A 13,659-nucleotide genomic window follows, 5' to 3' on the forward strand; every position below is an offset into this window, starting at 1 on the left:
GCGATCCACAAATGAAGACACCACACACTACTACACACGAATATACCACACATGCTGACATCACACCACAACTCTACACTATCCAACCATCAAAAGCGACCGCTCCAGAGGACGATCTTCCCTTTTTTCTTACGTCGACCAGAACCGACGTCTCACGCAGCGTCATTTTTTTCCACCTACATTCCGCACGTATTAATGCGTATCTATTTTGAAGTGGCAGTGCAGTGAATAAAAGAAAAAGAAAAAAAACCTCAAATTGTGTATTTTTTTTAATTGAATATTGCCGGTAAAATAACCAGTGTCGAGTTCTAAGGTGAGAGGCTAAATCGAAGTAAGTAAACAGGGCCCTTTTATAGAAGTTTTTAACAGTACCGTTATATGGGGAGAGACAGGTGTTGTCTTCCGATTTCATCCATTTTCATAGTGTCTATAGGGGTGCTAAAGGGGTTTGTCTTGAGCGAATTTGGTTTGAATGTTGAACTCTTTCGCAACATTTCTAAAATAAAGGTTTGTCAACACTTGAAGGTATGTATATCTTAGTCTTTGTTCCTGGCAAATCGCAAAAGTCAGTTATACCCGAACTTAGCCCTTCTTTCTTGTTACCTAAAATGTTTATTGAAGGCATTCACACAATCGGTGCCGCTGATGTGTGTATACGCCAACTTTCACAGAAAAAAGCTTTCTAATTATGGTGGTTAATAAGGATCCATTTATTCTTTCCCAAGAATGGAGATGATGTCATATTAAAAAAAATCAAAATTTTTATTATCTTCTATATAATACCTACAAAATATATTTCTCCCCATATCAGCTAAAGTTCGGTTTAACATGGCAATGCTGTGATTTTTACTTTAAATGTGTTGGGAAACATTTTGTAATTTATTACAATTGTACTCTTTGTCAGGTATTTATTAAAATCTGTGAATAAATACCTAAAACGCATACCCTTTATTGTATGCCCATTGGGTTTTAAATGTGTGAAAGCTTTTGCTTGTGCTCTCAGGTAGGTGCATACTGTTTTTTGTTTACGTTTAGCTATCATTAATGACAACGTCGCCAGTATCAGCTGGTGAGTTTTCACTCAATGCAAAGTGTAATACATTCTTACTTACTATATACATACATATGTATGTATTTAAATATGCGGATGTTGATACGAGTGTAGGAATTCCTGCAAAAGTGTATAAATTCAGTGTGTGGTATGTTTGCCTCTCTAAAAACTCAAAAGGCACATTGTACTTTTAGAAATTGCTTTTATTTAGTATTCTTCGTTTGACTACAGCGGTGTTATGTTGGTTTGATTTGCGCTCGCTGTACAATTTTGTGTGTCAGTTGAACAGTTTTTGTCGAATAAATTAAAACTAACGGCGTGTGAGATATAAGTACAACGAAGAATATGCATTCTGAATTGCAAACCATCTGTGAAGAATAGAACACAGTTTATTATTATACGTACATATATAAGCTGGAATATAATCGATTATTTGGCATTAGTTTTGTTTTGACAACAACGAATACCAATTTATCATTTGTGTGATATTATTCATATTGCCGGTAAATACTGTAAAAAATTATACCATATAACATAATTTCCGTTTCTTCCTTAACAATTTGTAAAGCTGCATATACATTGCTTTTATATTGTTAACATATGCTGCATCCGGAATCAAAATTTGTTACGGTAAAGTAAAATTCGTAAAAAGTTTTATTAAAAATGTATAGATAATATAAAATTTACAAATATAATTGAGTTGTAAAACCGGATACTAACCGGTGCAATTGATATAGCTAAGCCTCTAAATAAATTTGCATTTAATTTGTATGCTCATATAGAAATGTATGTATAAAGTAAACAATAGTATTAAAATATTGAATGAAGTGAGGATGCAGGATTTATGGCAAGTTCAAAGATATCGAACTAAAGTCCCATGTACGAAGCATCTAATTTTAAGTACTATTGTATAATTAAGAGCATTTAGTGTAAAATGTGAATAGACATTTCAAAATAAATCAATGAAAAGTGTATTTAATATGATACTTAAATACTATATTGAAGTGTTCAAGTTATTAAAAAACATTATATTAAGTTATTATTTAAAAGTTAATATTTTAAATAAACATTGATATGGGAAGGTAGGCGTACTTCTTTACAAAGCGACAAAAATTAGAAGTTAAACTATTTAAACATAAGATATTAGACAATGCGGCAATGAAATAAATTTTAGGTCATCAATGATATGCGTAATTATATTTTCTTTTATATTATACTTAAAAAATATAAGTTGTGAAAATAAAATAAAAAACTTATTGCTAATAACATGTTATTTATTTCTAGGTATGTTTTCCTTTTATTTTTGATAAAGTTTATAAGTATTTCTTAAATATTATTAATCAAACACCCTATGTTGTTGTATAAAGCTTTTTATTAAAGTATTCCTATGTTATACCGGCTAGACATGAGCGAAAAATAGTAAATAATTAGGTTTTGTGTTAAGTCAATATTTAAGATTTCATTATTATTGCTATTTTACATATGTATTTATTGCATTCATATACAAATCGCAGAAAATTACATAATCTTCTTCCAATCAGACTAATATATCGTAAAGTAATCATTTAAGTGTTCATTACATTTAGATAGTAATTTACTTTTTATCATTATAGAGACTGGGAAATCGATTCGTAAATTATGGGCGAAAATCAACTTCTTAGCGAATCAAACAGTTCCAAAGGACTTATAGTTATCACTTCTAACGGAATCTCTAATGATAGCGACGCACAAAGCAATAGAGTGGCTATAAAACCAGCGCTATCCGCGGAACACATTACAGCGCCCTGTTGTCGAGACATTCACGGGAATGAACCCCCAGATGGCGGTATGCGAGCGTGGCTAGTTATGACTAGTGCCTTTATATGTAATGGTGTCATATTTGGAATAATTAATACGTATGGTATCTTATATGCCTTGTTGACGGATCGGCTTATCCAGGCGGGCGACAATGAAGCTTCGAGCAAAGCTGGTATGTTATTTTATTGTAGATACTAATAGCAATTGATATTAATTTGCACACAAATTACCATTGAAGTATTGCATATGAGCTCTCATTCAATATCTAAGCGAATTTGACTAAAAGCTGAATTAAATATATGTAATAATCTAATAATTAACAGAGGAAAACATACATATATTTAAGCATAATATTCTTCTTCTGAATATGTGTATGCTGGTTTTATAATTTGCAACACTAGGTAAAACTTTTAAAGTTGCTCTGTAGTTGAATGCCGAACACTTTTGTTAAATTTTATTTTAAATCCATCCATCCATCGGTTAATGGCATTGGCTTAATCATCAAATATTTGCAGTTATTGTATTCTAACTGAAATACAAAATCGATGTAACAATGTGTGTCCACATTTGTAACTACTTAAGGTGACGGTAAGTTTGACACAATGTCAATGAAGTTGTAACTAGGGCAGCAGTTAACAACGCTCTAGGTAGCTGCCGATTTCCAAACAGTGAAACCTTACAAATGAATACCTCGCTCTAAAACTTCGCATTTAACTCAAAAGTTTTGCATTTGTAGTGCGATTGCTTTAAATCTTATCAACTCATAAGTTTATCTTAGAATCTGCATAGTGTTGGCTTAAACTAAATAGTTGTAATGATATTATTCGGTATAGATGGTAGAAATACTTGATAGCCTATATATTCTTAGGGGATGGATGTTCGAAAATTATAACATTTCCTAGTTACCACCAATAAAGTGTAAAATAGTGAAAATATTAATATTTTCATTGATTAATCATATATATAAGAATTCAATGAATAAAATCCAATTGATTAATGAGATACGAGCAAGGTATTTTGTTGAGCGCAAGTATTTATATTTTGAAACAAAAAAGTTTTAAATAAATACATTTCGAGTGTTAGTGTTTTTTTATAAAAGGGTGGTGTTTAGAGATTTTAGCATCAATGAGGAGATAATCATCAAATTTGGGGCCAATTTTTAAATAAAAAATTAATATACTGCTACCATTATGTTAAAGAGTTGGAAAATTGCTATAACCTGCTACTTTCTACTTATAATTCGAGATATGTACATAATATATAATACAATAAAACGTCAAGGATTCAGTTCCCCCAGTGAAGTGGTTGACATTTGCTCCAATCGAACTTACGAGAATCATGTGTTTTTTTAATTCGAAAACTCATTTGATGTCCAGTTGTTAGTGCAATCTAGCTTATATACTCATAATATAGCAAAGTTTGAAACGGTGTTTTTTAAAGTGCAGTTGTGTTTAAAATAATATATTCAAATTGTGATTAAATATTTAGTAAAGTCTGAATTCTGTAGAACTATTTTGGATCAGGACAATTCTTTAATCCTTTACGTGAACACTGAGATCATGTTGCGAGAAAGATATGCAAGTAAATTTATCTTTGACTTTCCTGGGATGCGCTTGCATTTATCAACGTAGTAAAATCCTTAACTTTTTGTCCCGCTACATAACAAGTATAAATAAATTTACACAATTTCGTTGTGGGCATACTAATTCCTTTCACTTCAATGAAATTTTAATATTTTGTTAAAAGTGAATTTTTTTATGAAAAAAATAAGTAAATAGGTAAATATTTTTGCTTTAAATTATCAATTGTTATTACAAATGATATAATAGAGCTATTTTATGCTTTTATTTGTAAAATAACGTCAAGTTTTTTAGAGCTGTGAATAATTTTACATTTTACATATTAGTGGCATCACCACTCTACCTCCCCTTTCTATCTTCCATTCTACTGTCAACTCTACTGTCGTCCTACTGGCGTTGGCAAATATAAGTAGGAGGATATTGAAGTTAGCGAGAGCGACAACTGTCGGCCTGCAGTCGTGTAGTTGTGCAGCTATCAAAAAAACCTGTGTCCATAAGAACGTGTGTATTTTTAATATTTGACAGATGTAGTTTGCAGTCTGTCGCGCTCTATGTGTTCAGCGCTAAAGGCGTAGAAATTAGGATTTTCTAAAACGGTATTCGTTATAAGGAGATCAAAACATATTGAAAATTGAATGAAATTAAAGTATTCTATAAATAAATTCGTTATGAAGCCTACTTTTTAAGTATAAAAATTCGTAATGATTAATATAATAATACAGGTTTATCCATTTTGAGATTACCTACTTTTTTAAAGAAAAAACACGGTACCTTAAAACTTAATAGGGAATGTTTATTAACATTCGAAAGAACATTTTTTAATGGTCCATTCTCAGCTACGGCTGCTTTATGTTATTCACTGACTCACGCGAGATCCGTCTAAAAAGGCTATTGAAAAAGTACCTCTACTTGAATCACCCGTTGGTTCGACTGTATATGTTATATCACTCCAATTATCTTAGATATCACACATATATATATATGTACATACTATGTAGGTCTGACTAAGTTATTTTTGTTTTTTTATCAGCAATACTCCAAGAGTAAACGTTAATCTCAAAGTATCGATTCTCTATTTAAACCTTTGAATTATTGTACAAAGTGCGTGTGCACTCAAGGTACGACATCATGCTCTTCAATTAAACGAGAACATATGAATTACCAATTACGATTATTTGCTTAAATTGCATTAATTGCTATTATGGTCTAAGAATGGTCAAGCGCACACTTGTACAAAGGCACACAGTTCGGGTACTTGAAGTCGCAAGCGCTGCAAGTTAAACGACATTGGAAACTGCTACACATGTAAGTAGCGGAAGTGAAGTGCTTGTCATTCCATTTAATCATACGCCTATAAAAGCAAAATTTACACAATCAGACTACATTCAATTAGGTACCAAATGCCGAGAACTGTCATTGATATACTGCTCGACGCTCTGCTAAAAAATAAATGTTCTTTTCAAGAGAAATGCTTTCGTAAACATTATTGACCATGAACATTCGCATATAGCTACATTTGGAATTTTTAACACAGCGTGTCAGAAAGTCCAAAGGCCCATGAGAACGAAATAATTGGGCAATGGAGTTAAGTGGTTATCAGCACAACTTGATCGACCTCGCTTCTTTAAATAGCAGGGAGACTTTTGTCTGTAATTAAACAAAACGGAATATGTTTTCAAAATTTTTGCACTTAATTTTTATTAGTTTTACTTGATATAATTTCTGAAAGTTTATTATAATTTTGAAAACAATTACTAGCACAACAATCATCTCATTGTGATTCCATTTCTCTATTTATATTTTTATAAATTGACAGACATAACCTTTATTCTTATGCATTGTTGCCCTAATTAAGTAATTAATATTCAGACCGAATAACCAAAGAAACTTAAAAACTAAAAACTACCAGGATGTCATGAAACGTATTATTACTGGCGATGAGTCTTGGATATATGCTTACGACCCGTAAACAGGCGATCAATCGGCCGAATATCGTGGCAAAGGTGATCCGAAACCGAAAAACCCACGTCAAAGCAGATCAAGAATCAATGTTATGTTGACAGTTTTCTTCGGTTATCGAGGTGTGGTACACACCGACTTCCTTTCGACCGGCCAAAATCTCAAAATGGAAAACAATTTAAGTGTTTGCGCGAAGCTATTCGTAACAAGTACTCTTGCAAATTGCTAGAATTAAAGCCGGGAAAATACCTTAAGATGTAAAACGTCAACCAGAAGATCTATAATATAAGAAATTTTATATATACATATACTCTATATAACTTATATACTGGTCGACAAATACGGCATAAGATTTGTTAGAAAAACGAAAGTAGCTCACATACATATAATCACCGACCATAAGGAGCAAAGTCAGCCGGATGTTCGAAAATTCTGGTAATAGTTTAAGGGGGCTGGGTCAAGTTTTCGCTCAAATTTATCCATTTTAGGCACAAGGGTAAGCTGTCATGATTAAAACACGTTCTCCCAATTACATTAAGATAACATATAATATAACATAACAGATAAAATATTGGCTGATATATCATAAAGTCACCTGAAAGTTCGAAAATCTTTATATTAGGTATATGGAGCCTCAGGGAAGTATTATTCCGATTCGACCAATTTTTGACATACAGATATACCATTGTCAGAGAAACATTATACCAGAATTTCAATCATATGTTTCACACATTGACCGATATTTTCTGTCAAAAGTCAACTATAGATACTGCGGCCCACATATTCGGTACCTAGGGTCTTGAACAGTTTTGGTTGGATTTGGCCAACTTTTGGTCAAAAGGTGAAATACTTTAAGGGAATAATTACTGCAAAATTGTATTCCGTTATATCGGGTGATTTTTTAAGAGCTTGATAACTTTTTTTAAAAAAAAAACGCATAAAATTTGCAAAATCTCATCGGTTCTTTATTTGAAACGTTAGATTGGTTCATGACATTTACTTTTTGAAGATAATTTCATTTAAATGTTGACCGCGGCTGCGTCTTAGGTGGTCCATTCGGAAAGTCCAATTTTGGGCAACTTTTTCGAGCATTTCGGCCGGAATAGCCCGAATTTCTTCGGAAATGTTGTCTTCCAAAGCTGGAATAGTTGCTGGCTTATTTCTGTAGACTTTAGACTTGACGTAGCCCCACAAAAAATAGTCTAAAGGCGTTAAATCGCATGATCTTGGTGGCCAACTTACGGGTCCATTTCTTCAGATGAATTGTTCTCCGAAGTTTTCCCTCAAAATGGCCATAGAATCGCGAGCTGTGTGGCATGTAGCGCCATCTTGTTGAAACCACATGTCAACCAAGTTCAGTTCTTCCATTTTTGGCAACAAAAAGTTTGTTAGCATCGAACGATAGCGATCGCCATTCACCGTAACGTTGCGTCCAACAGCATCTTTGAAAAAATACGGTCCAATGATTCCACCAGCGTACAAACCACACCAAACAGTGCATTTTTCGGGATGCATGGGCAGTTCTTGAACGGCTTCTGGTTGCTCTTCACCCCAAATGCGGCAAATTTGCTTATTTACGTAGCCATTCAACCAGAAATGAGCCTCATCGCTGAACAAAATTTGTCGATAAAAAAGCGGAAAACACATTTCGAACCGAACACTGATTTTGGTAATAAAATTCAATGATTTGCAAGCGTTGCTCGTTAGTAAGTCTATTCATGATGAAATGTCAAAGCATACTGAGCATCTTTCTCTTTGACACCATGTCTGAAATCCCACGTGATCTGTCAAATACTAATGCATGAAAATCCTAACCTCAAAAAAATCACCCGATATTAATTACTTTTTGATTTGTGCACTGGAAAGTGAAAGAATCAAGTGGAATTTTAAATTGTGTTATATGAGAAGTAGGCGTGGTTGTTTTTTGTCCGATTTTTCCTATTTTCACACTGTAACATAAAAATGTTCTAAAATGACACGGACTATATTTAGTCGAAATCGTTTGGTCGGGCCCCGAGATATGGGATTTCACCAAAAAGTGAGCGGTGCCACCCTCATTTTCCAATTTTCAACCCGCTCTCATAAAGCCTTATATTAATTACTGTCTTGGAGGTAAAATTTAATGTCTCTGGCGTGATTATTTATGGATTTATTGGGCTTTTAGTAATTTTGAAAAGTACCGCTATATGGGGAGTGAGCGGGGTTATCCTCCTATTTCATACATTTTCACACTGTCTGTAGAAGTTCTTATAAGATTTGTACCCAGCAAATTTGGTTGTTGTAGCTTTAGTGAGTTAGGAGATATGTACATTTAACATAATAGAGGGCGTGGTCACGCCCAGTTTTTTAACATTTTTTTGCCCGTAGGTGCCCTTGCTACTGCGATGCAATTTTATATCTTAATTTAGTGCTTAGTTATGGCACTTTATATGTTTTCGGTTAATGGCGATTTGTGGGCGTGGCGGTGGTCTGATTACGCCCATCTACGAGCTCGACCCCACATACCCCACATACCAATTTTCATCAAGATATCTCAAGCTTTGCTACAGCTTGCACGCACGACGGGCAGACAGACAGTCACCAGGATTTCAACTCGTTACTCGTCATCCTGATCATTTATATATGTATATATAACCCTATATATGTATATCCCTATATATATCCCTATATCTATTAGTTTTAAGTGACGTTCAACCATTAGGTGAACAAAACTATAATACTTTGTAGCAACTGATTGCAAGAGTATAAAAAGAGGCCGAAATTATGGTCCGACAACTCTTGGTTTTTTCACCACGATAATGCACCGCCCAACAAATATTGTTCAAGGCGCTAAGTACGGAATATGTGGGCCCCAGTACATATTTATAGTTGACTTTTTACGAGAAATAAAGGTAAATGTGTGAGATATAGAATTGAAACTCCCTACGTACAGCTGCAACCGAAGCAATTGGTTTTCGGAAAGTGCAAAAGAACAGCTGGTACGACGAGGAGTGCCGTGTCGCAGCGGAGAGAAAACAGGCTGCCTACCTCGCAACGTTACGATCGACCACAACACTTGCGGGATGGGTTGAAGAAGGAAGCGAGACGCTTTTGCAGACAGAAAAAGAAAGAGGCCGAAATGCGTGAGTACAAAGAGCTTGATAAGCTGGCCGACAGGGGTAATGCTCGAAAATTCTACGAAAAAATGCGGCGGCTTACAGAAGGTTTTAAGACCGGAGCATACTCTTGTAGAACCCCCAAAGGTGATCTAGTGACCGATGCCCAGAGCATACTTAAATTATGGAGGGAACACTTCTCCAGCCTGCTGAATGGCAGTGAACGCACAACGCCAGGAGAAGGCGAACCCGATTCCCCAATCGATGACGATGGATCAGACGTTCCATTACCCGACCATGAAGAAGTTCGAATAGCATTATCCCGCCTGAAGAACAACAAAGCGGCAGGGGCTGACAGATTGCCGGCCGAGCTATTCAAACACGGCGGCGAAGAACTGATAAGGAGCATGCATCAGCTTCTTTGTAAAATATGGTCGGACGAAAGCATGTCCAACGATTGGAATTTAAGCGTGCTATGCCCAATCCATAAAAAAGGAGACCCCACAATCTGCGCCAACTACCGTGGGATTAGCCTCCTCAACATCGCATATAAGGTTCTATCTAGCGTATTGTGTGAAAGATTAAAGCCCACCGTCAACAAACTGATTGGACCTTATCAGTGTGGCTTCAGACCTGGAAAATTAACAACCGACCAGGTATTCACCATGCGAAAAATCTTGGAAAAGACCCGTGAAAGAAGAATCGACACACACCACCTCTTCGTCGATTTCAAAGCTGCTTTCGACAGCACGAAAAGGAGCAGCCTTTATGCCGCGATGTCTGAATTTGGTATCCCCGCAAAACTAATACGGCTATGTAAACTGACGTTGAGTAACACCAAAAGCTCCGTCAGGATCGGAAAGGACCTCTTCGAGCCGTTCAATACCAAACGAGGTTTCAGACAAGCCGACTCCCTAGCGTGCGGCTTCTTTAACCTGTTTCTGGAGAAAATAGTTCGAGCTGCAGAACTAAATAGAGAAGGTACCATCTTCTATAAGAGTGTACAGCTGCTGGCGTATGCCGATGGTATTGATATCATCGGCCTCAACACCCGCGCCGTTAGTTCTGCTTTCTCCAGGCTGGACAAGGAAGCACAGAAAATGGGTCTGGCAGTGAACGAGGTCAAAACGAAATATCTCCTGTCATTAAACAAACAGTCGCCGCACTCGCGACTAGGATCTCACGTCACGGTTGACAGCCATAACTTTGAAGTCGTAGATAATTTCGTCTATCTTGGAACCAGCGTAAACACCACCAACAATGTCAGCCTAGAAATCCAACGCAGGATAACTCTTGCCAACAGGTGCTACTTCGGACTGAGTAGGCAATTGAGAAGCAAAGTCCTCTCTCGACGAACAAAAACCAAACTCCATAAGTCGCTCATAATTCCCGTCCTGCTATATGGTGCAGAGGCTTGGGCGATGACAACAACCGATGAGTCGAAGTTACGAGTTTTCGAGAGAAAAATTCTGCGAAAGATTTATGGTCCTTTGCGTATTGGCCACGGCATTCGATGGAACGATGAGCTGTACGAGATATACGACGACATTGACATAGTTCAGCGAATTAAAAGACAGCGGCTACGCTGGCTAGGTCATGTTGTCCGGATGGACGAAAACACTCCAGCTCTGAAAGTATTCGACGCAGTACCCGCCGGGGGAAGCAGAGGAAGAGGAAGACCTCCACTCCGTTGGAAGGACCAAGTGGAGAAGGACCTGGCTTCGCTTGGAATATCCAATTGGCGCCACGTAGCGAAAAGAAGAAACGACTGGCGCGCTGTTGTTAACTCGGCTATAATCGCGTAAGCGGTGTCTACGCCAATTAAGAAGAAGATATAATTAAAATTCAGGGATAATCTTTTCCTGATAATGGTATATCTGTGTGTCAAAAATGGTTTGAATATTTTTTTCTTAGCTCCCATATACCTTTCAACGATTTTCGAACTTCCAGGTGACTTTATACCGCATATATCGCCTAAGATGTGAGTTATCTCAATAGAAATAGTAGAGCATGTTTTATTGATAGCAGTGTATCTTTGTGCCTAAAATGGATAACATTGGTCGAAAACTTGACCTGGCCACCATTTAATAAACATATAGCATTCGGGTGACTTAACTAATATGAATGGGAATGGTACATTTGTGAGGTACCTTAATGAATCTCAATGAACATTTGATAAATAAGTGGCATATTCATGTATGTAGTATTGAGAAAAATAGATAAAATCGGGTCGATTCTACCTACAACTCCAACATACTATAAATGTATCCTTTTTTTTTTTGTTTTCTAACAAAGCTTTTGTTGAATATGTCGGTCAGTGTATGAATTATATATGTACATATGTATGTATATAATTGCCTGGATTCCGCTCCTCTAGTTGACGTTTTGCACCATAAGGTATTTCGATGGCTTTGCAAGCCCTTTCTTACTTGTTATCATACATTTCTTACATTTTCATGATTTTGCATGATTTTCGATCGATTCGCATTTAGTCATCACTGAAAAACCACGTTTTCATTGGTTGAAATTTAAAAAAATATTTATTTTTTGTGTCATAAAAACAAAGCAAATCACTTTTGACCATATATTGTTTTCGGACTATCGATGCAACCTTACACAATTGAGTCATGGATACAACTCAATGTTTTTATTTTTATCAACTGTCTTCCCGTGATTTTTATTTTCTCTCTTATACATACAATGTATGTATATTCCAAGCAAAATGTTTGTCGTAGTATAAATTTTTTCTTTCCGTTTTTTCTATGTAGTGGGATATCATTTATTTGCTGATAAAAACCTTTTGATTTCAAAAAAATTTAATGCTTGATAACTCTCCCTTTGGATTTTTTGAACTTGAAAAATAAATGTTCAAAAGGTTCAATAATTATTACAAATGTTTGAATTTGGGAAAAATCAGAAAAGTTGATAAGTTTTCAGCGACTAGTATAGAAGAAAGAACATATATAATGAAAAACCAAGCATAAGCTTAGCAAGCAAAAGAAAAAAGTGACTTTTGTATGAACTCTAACATGTTTGGGACAATTTGATAACTCGATTTTAAAATCACTGAGCCATATTCAAAAACCGGTGTAACTAATGTTGAGATTAAATCAAAATCAATCGAAACATGTTCAGGAGTACATATTACATATATTACCAACATTTTATTTATGTTAGAACTATAAATTCAGTGATAAATTTTATCTGGTGGGGTGGGGTATAATTAGCAAATATCGATTGAATATTAAAAGTGGTGTAGTAGAAAATTAAAACCTATATATTTTACTATAGATATAATTTAATTACCCAAATAACATTCCCATATGTGGAATTTACATTTCACTCTATGATACATAACATCACAATAAGCTAATAATATTTAATGTGTAAACATTTTGTCGAACATTTCGAAACGATATTTTGTAATATATAAATTCAATAAAAGAGAAAAATTGCCATTGATGTTTAAAGTTTTTAAAACTTAAAGAACCGTCTGATTAAGAAAATGTGTGAAGTTTATTTTCAAAAGTAGCTACCCTAAAGCTTTGTATATATGTAAGTATGGTATATATGATACATCCATATGTAGATATACATATGTATGTAGATATGCACACGAAATTAAACGGTTATATATCTCAAGAGGTTATTTTAACATGCTGATATTTCGTCAGATCTCTCTATTGCACAATCTTTAAGAACTAAGAACAATGACACGGACGCTGGCAATGACAATGGCAATGATAGTGACGAATTTTGGCGGCATCCGTTGGCTGATTACTGGGTCAACGAAAAGCATCACTACTGAGTGTGTTAAATTATCAGCAATTTTTTAGTTCGCATTATTTTTATTAAATGTTAACGGAAGAGACAGACGCATGTCTATATATACATATGTATGGATGCTTAAATATTTAAATAGTTAGTAGAACTATTTGTATTCATTATCTATTTATACAAAACATGTATATACACATAGTGAGCGTTTTTAATTTGACACACTTGCTTCTTGATGATTTTCTCTGTTTGTGTACATACATGTTGCTTGAAACATCAAAGGTACAATTCCAATTACATCCACTGCAGTATAACAAAATACATATATCAGAATTATATAAAAATTGGCTCAAGCGCTCTTTTAATTTAAGAATTCAATATTGAAAATAATTAAAATAAA

General features: G+C 35.0%; 1 protein-coding gene across 8 annotated transcripts in view; it reads left to right on the forward strand.

Annotated features, from left to right (window-relative positions):
* Positions 1–1,215: 1,215 nt before the first annotated feature.
* Positions 1,216–13,659, forward strand: part of LOC126767228 (monocarboxylate transporter 10) — a 39,513-nt gene continuing 27,069 nt past the window's right edge. For 2 of the 8 annotated variants that reach the window (XM_050484796.1, XM_050484795.1), the window contains exons 1-2: positions 1,219–1,681; positions 2,665–3,020. In XM_050484796.1, coding sequence (XP_050340753.1) covers positions 2,690–3,020 — 331 coding nt within the window. In that variant the 5' untranslated portion in view covers positions 1,219–1,681; positions 2,665–2,689. Of the gene's footprint in view, positions 1,682–1,821; positions 1,931–2,664; positions 3,021–13,659 lie in introns of those variants that run through there. The other 6 variants (XR_007669036.1, XM_050484794.1, XR_007669033.1 and 3 more) reach the window with 5 other exon arrangements.

The sequence above is a fragment of the Bactrocera neohumeralis genome, unplaced genomic scaffold (genome assembly GCF_024586455.1).
Source record: "Bactrocera neohumeralis isolate Rockhampton unplaced genomic scaffold, APGP_CSIRO_Bneo_wtdbg2-racon-allhic-juicebox.fasta_v2 ctg482, whole genome shotgun sequence".
Lineage (NCBI taxonomy): Eukaryota > Metazoa > Arthropoda > Insecta > Diptera > Tephritidae > Bactrocera > Bactrocera neohumeralis.